Raw genomic sequence first — 13496 nt, 5'->3', positions numbered from 1 at the left:
GGGATCCCTGGATTCTGGTGATGTCATGTTGCCTTTCATGTTGTTGGAGGAAGTCTTGCATTGGCGCCTTCCCATCTCCTCTTTCAAATGGAGCCAGGGGAGGCCTGGTGTCTTGGACCAGTCTTTGCTGTGACTGAGTTTCTGGGTGTATCTCTTTAGTGTAGAAGCAGCGCCCGTCCTGTTGAGCTGGAAGTCCTCAGCACCCAAACATGGACGACTGGTAGTCCAATGACCCTCGTACAAAAAGGAGGAACTAGGGGGGCAGGGCAGGGACAAGTAGAACACAGGACACCCTGCCTCACAAGTTGAAGGTGGGCGTGCTCCCTTTCAGTGGTCTTTGAGGCCTGAGTTTTAAGCTCCTACTTTAAGCTCCTACTCTAAGGCTACCCACCCAGAGCAGTGAGCCTCAAGTTCCCCAGTAAGAGAGCCCAGCTTGGCATCCTCAGCCTGGGCTACAGGGGCTCCTGTGCTCTCCTGGATCCTGCACTGCCTGCCCAGTCCTTCCTTCTGTCCCTGGATCACTGGGCTACCAGGCGTCCCTGATTAGGTGCTGAAGAGTTCCATCTGGACGGGTGAGTGTGTGCTATCTCTTAACATTTTAAAAGATGACCAGCATCCTTCCTTGGCCAACAGAGAGATGCAAAATGCGAATACATTAATATTCTAATTTACCTCAGTAAGAGTGGCTATCACCAAGAAAACAAATGACAACAAACTACGGCAAGAATGTGGGGAGTGCTGGTGGCTGTGTAACTGCTGAAACCATTAATAAATCATTTCAAATACAAACCCCATAGCATCTCAAACAGCTACACACAGAGCTATGGCATGAGTCATGCACAGCACTCCTTGTTGTATGCAAATCAATCTTTATTGTCGTCTATTTGGGACACCTACGAGTTTATCACCTGATAAATAGATAAAGACATTTTGAATTGTATGTAAAATAGAATTTTATCCATGCACAAAAAACCAAAATTACGAAGTTTCCATGGAAGTAAATGAAACAAGAATATTTTACAAAATGAGGTAACACAGACTCAGAATTCCTGAGAACTACAATCATCCCTGGCACTGGAAACCTAGTCAACTATCCCTGGCTGGTGACATCATGATTCTTGGACTGAACCTACACCTGCCATTTTGCTAGATCAGTATCATCCCTAACTACATCCTAAATGTTTCTTCCGCAGATAAGGAAGTTCCAGCTGCTTCGCTTGTTGGTTGGTTTTTGTTTTTCTTTTTTAAAACAATCTTTTCTCATTTTACGTATCAGTCCCAGTTTCCTTTCCCTCCTCTCCTCCTGTTCCCCCTGCCTTCCACCCACCCCACTCCCATCCACTCCTCAGAGAGGGTAAGGCTTCCAATGCAAGTCAATAAAGACTGGGGGAGGGCCTTGATTCAGCTGTTTTTGTGGTTTTTCAGGGTGAGTTGCTTGTATTACCTGAGTTCCTGTAGGTGAAGTAGAACCTTCAACCAGGGGCTAATTGTTTGTGGGTTTGGGTCATTTTCCATGTACAACCTGATACAATTCCTAATACTCTGAGGCTATTGCTAACACATGTAATTTTATACACATTGATATATAGAATAATATATTTAATATACATATTACATAATATATATAAACACACACATATTAACTGTATGTGTATATATGAACTACAGGCAAATAGGAATGCTGATATTCAAATGGTCCTTACTATTAACTGTCCCTACACATATTCCCTCTCCCCTTCCCCCTTCTTTCCTCCTTCCATCTTGATCCTTCCATTTCAACCCTCTGGTTTCTGTCCATCCATAAGGCCTATTTTATTTCCTAACCTTTGTGGTTCTACTAGTTGTATATTGTTTATCATAGTCTTAACAGCTAATATCCACACATAAGCTAATACATGTCATATTTATTTTTCTATTATGAATAGAGCAGCAATGAACGTGAATGATTAAGTGTCTCTGTGGTAGGATGAAGTGTCCCCTGGGTATATGCTCACGAGTGGTGTAGTGTTGGGACCATTTGGAGTCCTGGCCTCCAGATGCCCTTCCTTGCTAGAGATCTTTACTTCTGATTTGAGTTACTGAAAGCTCTGCTTTTAGCCTTCTCTAAGTTGCCTAAAAGATCATTTGTGCTTCCTCGGCGCTACCTGCGAGGTGGCTGACATCTCCTTTGCAGCATCATGGCTGCCCTCTGGCCTCTGTGAAGCCCAAGATCGTCAAAAAGAGGACCAAGAAGTTCATCCGGCACCAGTCAGATCGATATGTCAAGATTAAGCGAAACTGGCGGAAACCCAGATCCTGATGTCCAACATTGGTTACGGGAGCAACAAGAAAACCAAGCACACGCTGCCTAGCGGCTTCCGGAAGTTTCTGATCCACAATGTCAAGGAGCTGGAGGAGCTGCTGATGTGCACAAGTCTTACTGTGCTGAGATTGCTCACGATGTTTTCTCCAAGAACCGAAAAGCCATCGTAGAAAGAGCAGCAGCCGGCCATCAGAGTCACCAATCCCAACGCCAGGCTGCGCAGCGAAGAGAATGAGTAGATTGCTTGCGTGCACGTTTTATTTGTGTTTAAATAAAACCAAAAAAAAAAAAAAAACTAAAAAAAATCATTTGTGGACATTGGATTTAACTGTAAGCAGATGTGGGAGGTGTCAGGGGAGTGACTGGTAGGAAGACCTTATGGGACTGGGTAAAGAAAGCACAGTGGAGCCTTGAAAGCAGTGGAGAGACTGATTGTGGGAAGAAAGAGAACTTGGGGAGGGTGTGGGAGAGTAGTCGGGAGGAATTTAGAGAAAAGAATAGTTACACGTGTGTATGAGAATGTCATAATGAAGGCCATGGCATTGTGTGGTGATTTTAAACATTAATAAAAGTAATGTGTCTCAGAGGTTGTGTTGTTTTCATTTTTATTTATATCCAGGAAAAAAATAAGAGGAAAAAGTGAAGAAAAAAACCAACATCACATTTTATGTAGTTCCACGTAGCAAGGAATTTCCTGCCTGATTAGCCCCAAAATAATCACACAGAAACTATATTATTTAAATCAGTTTGTCCCATTAATTACATATTAATTTAACCCATTTCATTTGTGTATCGCCACATGGCTGTGGCTTACAGGGTAAAGTTCCAGAGTCCATTTCCAGCAGGGCTACATGACTTCTCCCTGACTCTGCCCTTCCTTCTCCCACCATTCAGTTTAGTTTTCCCCACCTACCTAAGTTCTGCCCTTTCAACAGGCCAAGGCAGAAGGACCTCCCACAGCAGTTCTTTGGCTGTGCAAATTTTCCAATGTATTAAGATTAAAATAAGTATATAATGCAGTATTTGATATACATGTATATAACATCCTTAATTTTGTTAAAACTGGCTCAAGTAGATTTGTTAGAAAGTTTTAATTTACAAGTACAAATTTCTTTCAACAGACACGTTAACAAGTTACATGTTGATTTTTTCACAAACTAGTATCTTTCTAAGATTCAACATCATGAGGAAATATAAAAAATAGCGTCAAAGCACAAAGTCAACTTATTTCTTCCCACGAAGCTATCTAATTATGTCAACTAATTGTTAGTTATAATCTGCAGGAGACACATCCCATTTACCTACTTCTCATCACAGCGCTCTTGAAGCTTCATTTCCTCCATTCATCTCATAAGGCTCACTGTGTGGATGCTGCCTCCTAGAAGCCTAAATTTACATTTAAATTGACACAGATTTTCTAGTTATTTCCCACAACAACCTCCTTTACACTACAGAATAATTTCATACTTTGTGCATACCTTAGAAATGCAAAATATTAAACTGTTAAAGAAACAATTAGCAATTGATATGTATATAGAATTAATTCCATTATGTCTAACAGCATTCAAATGCACAGGACATTTAGTAAATAAACCTATCATTTATGAGAATAGAGATTTATGAGTAAAGATAGAATTACACAGTGTGGACTGAAGAAACAGTTTCCTCCTAGCAATTCAGAAGATATATTCTTAAAGATGATCATGAGCAATTAGAATACTTCCTATGATTAATTATTAAAGGAGAAAAATGGCTTAGGCCATAGTGGATATATCTATCAATTTCATTTTTTTTCAGTCATGTTACAGCAGTATGCTATTTATGTCTAAATCTTAATTCACTATTTTGAGAAGAACATAATCTGTGAAGGACCTGTTTGAAAGCATCCTTCACCTGCTGGTTCCTTAGGGTGTAAATGAATGGGTTTAGCAAAGGGGCTACAGAAGTGTTGAGCACAGCTACACCTTTGTTTAAAGTCACCCTCTCCTTGGCTGATGTTTTCATGTACATGAAGATACAACTGCCATAAGTAATAGAGACAACAACCATGTGTGAGGAACAGGTGGAAAAGGCCTTTCTCCGTTGTTGAGCTGTAGGGAATTTTAGGATGGTTTTGATGATGAGTGTGTAGGAGAGGATCACTAAGATCAAGGTGATGACAAGTGTCATCACAGCTGTGACAAAAGCCATCCATTCTATAAAGCGTGTGTCTGTGCAGGACAGCTGGAGGACAGGAGAAGTGTCACATAGGAAGTGGTCTATCAATTTGGAAGCACAGAATTCCAGTTTGAGTCCCAACATCAAAGGGGGGAAGATGGATAAGAATCCAGTCACCCAGGAGCTGATGACCAGCAGGTGACACACTTTGCTGTTCATGATGATGGGGTAATGCAGTGGTCTGCAGATGGCGACATAGCGGTCATAGGACATGGCTGCCAGGAGGTAGAACTCTGTGATTAGTAACAGAAATAAGAAGAATAATTGTGTTATACAAGCTTTTTATGAAATTGTTTTGTCACCGGTGAGAATGCTCATCAAGAACCGTGGAATGCAGGAAGATGTGAATGCCATTTCTAGGAAGGAGAAATTCCGGAGGAAGAAGTACATTGGAGTCTTGAGGTGGGGATCCAGCAGGGTGAGGAGGATGATCACTAAGTTCCCCATCAGGCTCAAGATGTAATTGACAAACAGAAACAGGAAAATCAAAGTTTGTAGCTGAGGGTCATTGGTCAGTCCCAGCAAAATAAACACTATCTCCACTGATTGGTTCTTCATTTCTCTCTTGTTTTATGAAGTCTACAGGGGAAAAAAAAATCAAAAACTAAATTTAAAAGTTGCTCTTTTTTCCCCTGAAGGTTCTATTTGGAGAAGTTTAAACAGTGCACAGATATTTTTAAATATCATCTTAGAGTCCATCCCATGTGCTAGTCTTCTGCCTTTTCAGCATGATTATTAGAATTCTTATTTTCTTCCTGCACAAATTTACAGGAGGCATGCCAGTCATTTGAAATATAGCTCCTCAGTTTCATTAATGTGCATACGTGCTTGCCTTTTTAATATACTTTATCCTAGTGGATTGCTCAGGTGTGTGATATTTTAATATTTGATTTCAGAATTTCACTATGAAATGGCTTAAGCATGATTTAATGTTCGTAGGATATTCTTGTATTCCCAGTAACCATAAAACTAATTGTTTAAGAATATACATATAGGTAATTTCTAAGAAGAAAACTTCAAATAATATAATGTATTTTAATAAGGTAAAACTCAAGTTTTCAATTGAGTTGCCAGTTAAACCTACTACCACACAGCCTTTCTCGTATGGCACCCTGCTGCTCTCCCCTGACTCCCGATGGGTGTTAGAGAGGAAAGAAGATCTTCATGAGAAAATAACAACCTATACACTGCAAAGTCATGTTTCAAGTACATATGCAAAATTCATTCACTTATTTGAGTTAAATAAGACAAATACCTTATATTTCTAGAGGACCTGATTTCATAATAATCCTCCATAATTTCTACCATGTTTACAGTCCTATACGTGTCAAAACCAGAATTTGTAAGTTAATAATTACAATATCCTTAATTTTTCTGAGATGCATATGTTCTTTAAACTAAATGGGAATTAAGATGGCATTTAATTTCTTGATTAAAATTTTAGATTGTTCAGTAGAATTAAAACGACACATGAGCAACAATCTGTATCTGGCTTTAATGAGTGCATCTATATGTTGGTCACCATAATTGGTGTATTGAGTTTATTTGATTTAATTTAAAAAACCAATTGATGTTTAGTGATTTTTATATGGTAAATGATACATTTTTTAAAAAGATGTATTCATGTAACAAACATAGGTCAGGTCAGTTGTTATTCTTATGAGGATCCCATTTACACATCTCTGGTGACATCTCAGATACCACTTCTTTTCCAGTGTGATTTCATTTAGAAGAGTTTGATGATGCTCCTATGGAGAACAATGGATAATCCTATGGATATCATAGTTTTCATAGTTCTGTGGTTTTGTTGGATAAGATATGGTGTGAGATATACAGGAAAGTATTATAGAAATAGAAAATGCGTAGCCATCTCACATAAATGTTAAGAAAACCATGGAGTGGAGGGAAGGATAAAGAGTTATGAAAACCTAAAATGTTTATATTCTTTACTCAAGAGAACTAACTCAAGGAAAATGAATTTAATAGTATGGGATTTGATTTACGAATATAAGTGTGCAATATGGGTGACTCTTTTCAAACAGAGTATGGTTGTGTTATTAATGCACATCTTGTTTACTTTCTAGTGTGCAAACAAAGGCATGAGCATGTTTCAAGTGAGTTCGAACAGAGGGAAAAATTTCACAGAAAGTCCATAGTAAGTTTTAAGTACAGAATGCAATAGGAATGAAAAGGACACTTAGTTTCGATGGCACACACGGTAACACCACTAGAGCACTGGACAATACTGACACTCTCTTGTCTACTAAGAAATATGTATGGATGGATGTATACATACACACACATATACATGCCACACACATACACATCACTATTTCCCCAACTTTATATACTTATGAGTTAGATTAAACATAAAAAAAAACACTCTTCTGACTTGAATTTACTGCAGGGAACAAACTAAGAGAGACTGTTTTCAGAAGTCATAGTTTTAAAATTACTCTGTTTTATAAAAGATTTTATGCAAGGCTTTACTCAAATTCTAAATATAAGTCAGTTTGTAGAGTATGTCTACTATGAAGAATTAGTGATATCTCTGGGGAAAATTTCCTACTAGGTGTTTTTTAAGTTATCGCAATGAAATAATTTAAAGCTTTTTAAGTAGAAAATGTATTTTAAGTACAATTATGTGTTTTGCATTGATGATGATTGTAGAATCATTTTCCAACCTGTGAAGCATAAATTATTCATTCAAAAACAGTTTAAATATAAAAGAAATAAATATATGAAGAAGTAAATGACAATGAAAATAAATGTTCTTTCTTTTGTCACCTACAGAAATTTATAGAAGGAGATGTCTGAGCATTTGGACCTGTGAATGGTTTCTAAAGGTTTAAAGACTTGAAACAGCATGCTACAAGCTGACCTGCCAATGATTTCTGAAGGACTGAGCACTCGAGACAGCACACTCTATGCAGATGAAGCAGCCTTAGATAAAGAAACTAGCCGCCAAACACCTCCAACTTGAAAAAGTAGAGTTCTCAAATTTATTCATATAAAATATAACCATATGATTAATAATGTAACACTTACCATGGAATGTCCTCATTAGAAACTACTAATTTGTTCTACTTCGTCAATTACATATAACACACACCCTCACAATTTGTACTGAAAGGGATAACAGCACAAATTACACTAGGAGATGATATGATAGTCTATGATGGTCTAGTAAATACAATTGCATTATTTAAAATATCAATTGTAATTAGAAATTATATATCTCACTTGTATTAATTTACAGTTACTTCTCTATAAAAATATATTAAAATACTAGCCTTTTATTGATTTAGCAGTTTTCCTCAGCTGTATATGTAGATTCCTGGTAAATATGCACTGCATAATTCAGCCATTATCCTGGTAAACAAAGAGCATGGTTGGACCATTCCATCTCACTTCATTCTAGCCTACAGTTCATAACTGATTTCCACATTGTGTTAGAGTTATTATTTTGGGGTAATTTATTGCTTGGTGGGAAGGTGCGGCGTGAAGTTAGCATTTCTATTGCACACTCTACCTCACTTGTCTGAAGTCCTGCAAACCTGGCTAAGTGTGGCAGGCAGCACACTATAAAAATTCATTGTCTCTGATGTAATGAGGTACCTGTGCCTCTGTGTCCTATTGGAAATGAATTCTCAGAGAGACTGCAAACCAAGACCATCATTTCCTAAGGGATTGCCAGATTTAGATACAGAAGTACTTTCTATGGAAATACATGCACAAACTTTTACTATTTATTTATTTATTTATTTATTTATTTATTTATTTTGGTTTTTCGAGACAGGGTTTCGCTGTGGCTTTGGAGCCTGTCCTGGAACTAGCTCTGTAGACCAGGCTGGTCTCGAACTCACAGAGATCCGCCTGCCTCTGCCTCCCGAGTGCTGGGATTAAAGGCGTGCGCCACCATCGCCCGGCAAACTTTTACTTTTTAAAGTCATGATTCTAGATATTGATTACAGATGCCGTTTGATTTATATCATCATCTCCATATTTGAAATTATAGTTGCACAGCTCTGGGTTTAAAATCAGGCAAAATAAAGACTATTTCAAATGCTATAAAAACTTATAATTTAAAATGTAAAACGATAGCCTGTTGTAGACCAATTAACTCTAATCTGAGTGTGTTATTCTACAAATACTCCATTTCATCGGACTTTTTAGCAGTATATTCTGTCAAACACATCATCACATAAGTCCGTGGAGGGATTTTAAACTTAGCTACAGCTGCATGGTCCTTCTTTGTAAGGAAGTACCATTCCTCTCTTAGAGGTCTGTTAATTTCAACAATTAGAACAGTACACTAATGTCTAAAACTGTATGATACTTTAAAAACTCAAGTCCATGTTCATATGAGCAGAACTAATTAGACTCAGAGGATTATAAAAAAAAAGATGAGGACATGAGTTTAGAAGATACTTTGTTAGAGGGATATTTAGAAGGAGCTGGAGAGGGAATATGATTACAATGCATTTTAAACATGTATGAAATTCTCAAAGAAAAAATACACAGAATACACCATGCAGTATAGGTATGTTGAAGAAAGAACACAAAGGTTCTCCAAGAAGAATTTTTAAGGCCTATGAGGCAGCAGGAAGGTCCAGCCTCTTCTGATGAACTGAATCCAGAACATACAAAAGCATATCTATTGATTATTACACAACGTATTTCCTCATACCAAGCTTCCTAATCTAATTTACATAGCTTACTGAAGGAGAACATCACATGTCTTCATGATTCTTGTCCTTTATTATGTATTGTTTGCAATACACAATAATACAAGAGCCTCAGGTATGACAAAGGCATCTTGTGACCAAAGTCATAGGATGGCTGCAGAATCCCTTCAGCAGAACAATTCTACAGACCACAGGGAACAATCACCATTTTACACAAGGATTCTTCAAGATCAAAGCACTTCTATAAACATTTGCTCGTTCTACTGTCTACCCAGATAGAGTAACTCTGCTAAATCCCTACAGCACAGAATATATTCCAAATTCTGAAATCTTCAAAGTAGAATTTCTGAATAAGGAGTAAACCATAAGCTCATTCAAACTAAATTTCTCTATGAGATTCAAGCGATTCCCAACAGCAATGTATCAGAACTCTTGTTTCTTATATCCTCAACAGCTGAGAGGGGTTTTTGGCTTTATTTACCTATCCAAGCTGCAGAAATAGGCACTGAAGGGCAGGCTCCATTCTTAATAGTTAAGACCAGGTACAAGTATGCTTTTTCCTTGCATTGGATTTGAACTGCGCTCTCAGCACCCACTTTGCAGGGCTCACAACCACCTGTAACCACAGCTCCTCAGGTCTCCATAGGCTCTAAACTTATATTTATAACCTCACAGAGAGACATACACATACATGTAATTGAAGTACATTTATAGGTTATATGTACTTATCAGAATAATTGTGTAACTCCTTGTCTGGACTCTCATATAAACATTTTACTTTCTCATATATGACAAAAAAAATGTGACATTTGTCTTTGGATTCTAGCTTATTGTTTTATATGCCAAATTCCAGTTCTAACCATTTTCCAGAAACTAATATGATTTTTTTCTTCTGGGTGGCTGAAAATTACTTAATTATGTTTATCTACTATGGTTTCTCAATATATCTCCCCATTAACAGTTACTTAGGCTAACTCTGTGATATAGATATTGTGAAATTGTCACAATAAACATGGATATTCATTCATATCTTGTAGGTAACTGACACTGGTGGATGTATATTTTGGAGTGGTTTATCTGGTAAACAGTTTGATTACATTTATAGTTATTTTGTGATGGGGGGTGGGAAGTCCTTCTGTCTATGTTTTGCTTTTATTGGTTAATGAATAAAGGTATTTCGACCAGTGGCTTAGCAGAATAGGGCAAGGCAGGAGTTCCAAACAGATAGAGTAGGAGAGAGTAGGCAGAGTCAGTGAGAAGTCATGTAGCCTCTGCCAGAGGAAAGACGCCTCCGCTGGAGCCCACAGAAATTTTGCAAGTAGGCCACAACCTCGTGGTGATGCACAGATTAATGGAGATGGATTAGTTTAGGATATAAGAGCTAGCTAGCAATATGCTTAAGCTATTGGCAAAATGGTATTGCGAATAATATAGTTTCTCTGTGATTATTTCGAGTCAGAGCAGGCAGGAACAAATGAATACCCTCTGACTACAAGGACGCCTTTCTATATTACATAGTGAGGGTACTAATTTACATTCATACCAGCAAAATGTCAGGATTCCTTTCACCCTGCATCCTTACCAGCATTCATTAACTTTAGAAAGATGATTTTATTTCATATTTATATAAAATTTTATGTTAACTGTTGGATCCATGAGGTCTTGCAAAGATGGAGCACAGTCCACCAAATGTTGTAAATCAGAAGCAAATGCTATTCCAGGAAAAAGAAAGAAAAATCTCCATGAGACCCACAAAACTTATTAGTCATAGCTGTGACCACAGTCAGTGATCTGACTTCTGTAGCTGTGGCAAAAGGAGGTTTCTAAACTCTTCTTTTTATAGTAAGAACCAGCAAGCATTAGGCATGAACAAAAGAATTTTTACAATCTCGAGGTAAAACCTTTTCCATTAGCAGGGCTTTTCAGTTAAATTAGTGTTTGTACTTAGTTCAGTGTCTCTTCCTGGTACTTGCTGATGGTGTTTACCAAAGCTCTGCACTCCTCTGATACTACCAGTTTTGCATAGCAGGAAAGGACATGGGATGATGCACACCCAAGAAGTCAGTACACTCTAAAGGCTAACTCAACTCGCATCTGTTGTTGGTCATGAATGGCTGGGAGTATCTAAGGCTGACTCTGTTTGCAGAGAGCTGCTTCAGCTGTGTAGACAGAGCTGCAGGTTGTAAAACCAAGCAATCCACTCTTAATAGCGAATCCTTAAGTTGCTAAGAAAGCTGCTGGCAGTTTGGTCTCATTCTCCTAGGTTTACAACTTTATATTTCTTTCTTTCTACACTCTTATTTCTGGAACCTATATTTCTGTATTATTATTCTTATTCCTTGACTCTTCAAGACGGAGGGAAAAAAAGAAAAGAAGGACAAAATCATCACATTGAACACCTGAAGCAAGAGTAACAGAAAACACATTTCAAAGTACAAGCATAGGTAAGGACTTTCTGAATATGTTACATAGGAAATAAGGCAAAAGTATACAGATGGATTCTTATAAAATTTAAAAGCATGTGTATGGTATTAGAAACTGCTGCATGCATTTTTAAATATCTTATATTACTGTTCTCCAGTGTATATTTTATTATACATATTTATCTTCATGGTTAGTATTTTTCTAGGTGCTTTTTAAAAAATCTATTAAAATGCACTTGCCTTACAATCATATTGTACTATTTGGAAAGCTGCATGTTTTATAGATTGATGTCTTTTGCTATTTTACTAGATTTTCTCATCATATATAAAATATAATAAATAATATCTGGAAGTAATTTTAGTGCTTTTTCTATTTGTAGGCATTTATTCCTTTCTCTTGACTTAGTGCTCTAAGAAGCCAATCATAATGTTGAACGTGAAGATAGCAATTATTAATACAGGTCTTACTACCACAGCTATAGTTTTACTAGCCCTGTATGCAAATTGTTAGTACAATCAGTAAATCTGTACTTAACTACAGCCCAAGTCCACTGCTATTAAAGATACTGGGGGAACAGTGTCTACCCAGACAAACCCTGGCAATTTTCCCTTTAATACAGCCTGTATAACAATGAACTTGAAGTTAACAATGAACTTTAATCTTCTGGAAAGGAGATTTTCACTTTCTACTCTGGAATAATTATCTTCAAGATGCTGTATTTTTATTTCTGTTCAGAATTTTCAACTCCTAGCTCATTCCCTACAAGCAGAGAGATCATGAGGTTTAGCTGGGACAGCCCACCTTTCAGAGAATTGACTCAAGCTTCTATCTATCTATCTATCTATCTATCTATCTATCTATCTATCTATCTATCATCTATCATCTCCTATCTTATTTCTCTTTCTGATTCTGACCAGAACCAAAGTATTTTCTTCCTGATACATGGGCTTCTTTGTGTACTTTCTAAAACCCTCTCCACAACTATGTGGATACCTTCTATCATGTGACAGACCTCCAGACTGGTAACTCAAAGGCAATGTTTTTGTCTTCTCTATTTTCCTCCATTACCTTCTGAGCAGATGATAAAAACCTGGAGGTTTTACCTTGAAATTCTAACAGAATTGTCCTTGGGTTTAAAAGTTGCTAATTAGGAATGAACCCACTAAATAAACAAGTAATATTGAAATAACTTCAGTAAAGAATATCCTTGAGATACCCATGTAAATCATTTCCACTTGCAAAAATATTCTATGAAAGTGAAATTCTTAGGATCTAATACAAGATATGCATTTAGATTCTCCATGTTATTAAAAGGTTGTTCAAGAGCTATATCTCGTTCTTTTTATAAGCATTGTAAAGAAAGGCTGAAGAGAAGACCTATACTTATCAGGGTTCACATCATGACCACAGTGAACACAGCAAGCTAAAGGAGCAGGAGAAGCCAAACCAAAGGAAACAAAACTAAAATTCTGTAACTAGACTCCAGGGTAAATGGAATTCTGCTGTGATGCTTTCAGAAATTGTAGGGATGGAAGTGGATTTAAAACTAAAACTATTAGGAAAAACAGTAACCGATTTGTAAAATAGATAAATTGTACTTATTTTACTTGTTTTATAATTGACTGTAGGTTGAGAAACTAATGCGTGTGTAGGGAACTAAATAGTATTAGAAAATGTGGGTGTGGAAAGATGATGACTCAGTAACTAAGGCACTGGCTGCTCTTCCAGAGGTCTTGAGTTCAGCTCCCAGAACCCACATAATGGCTCATGAGCTTCTATAACTATAGTCCCATGGAATCTGATACCACCTTCTGTGATATGTAGATATACATGTAGACAAACAAGAAAAGAAAATACAAGTTGAT

At 37.2% G+C, this 13496-nt stretch overlaps 1 protein-coding gene and 1 pseudogene across 1 annotated transcript; one reads left to right on the top strand and one right to left on the bottom strand.

Annotated features, from left to right (window-relative positions):
- The first annotated feature begins 1178 nt into the window (after positions 1 to 1178).
- On the top strand, positions 1179 to 2541 carry LOC126491994 (60S ribosomal protein L32-like; annotated as a pseudogene).
- Positions 2542 to 4117: 1576 nt separating this feature from the next.
- On the bottom strand, positions 4118 to 5083 carry LOC126492015 (olfactory receptor 6C6-like). The gene is given in 1 exon segment (XM_050128108.1): positions 4118 to 5083. A coding segment is annotated over 1 exon segment (960 nt). The 5' UTR covers positions 5078 to 5083.
- Positions 5084 to 13496: the final 8413 nt, after the last annotated feature.

Source organism: Alexandromys fortis, unplaced genomic scaffold, assembly GCF_014885135.2.
Source record: "Alexandromys fortis isolate MF-2015 unplaced genomic scaffold, M_Fortis_MF-2015_v1.1 scaffold_263, whole genome shotgun sequence".
NCBI classification, from domain to species: domain Eukaryota; kingdom Metazoa; phylum Chordata; class Mammalia; order Rodentia; family Cricetidae; genus Alexandromys; species Alexandromys fortis.
Note: the sequence above shows the minus strand (reverse complement) of the source record. Positions and strands in the feature narration are given on the sequence as shown.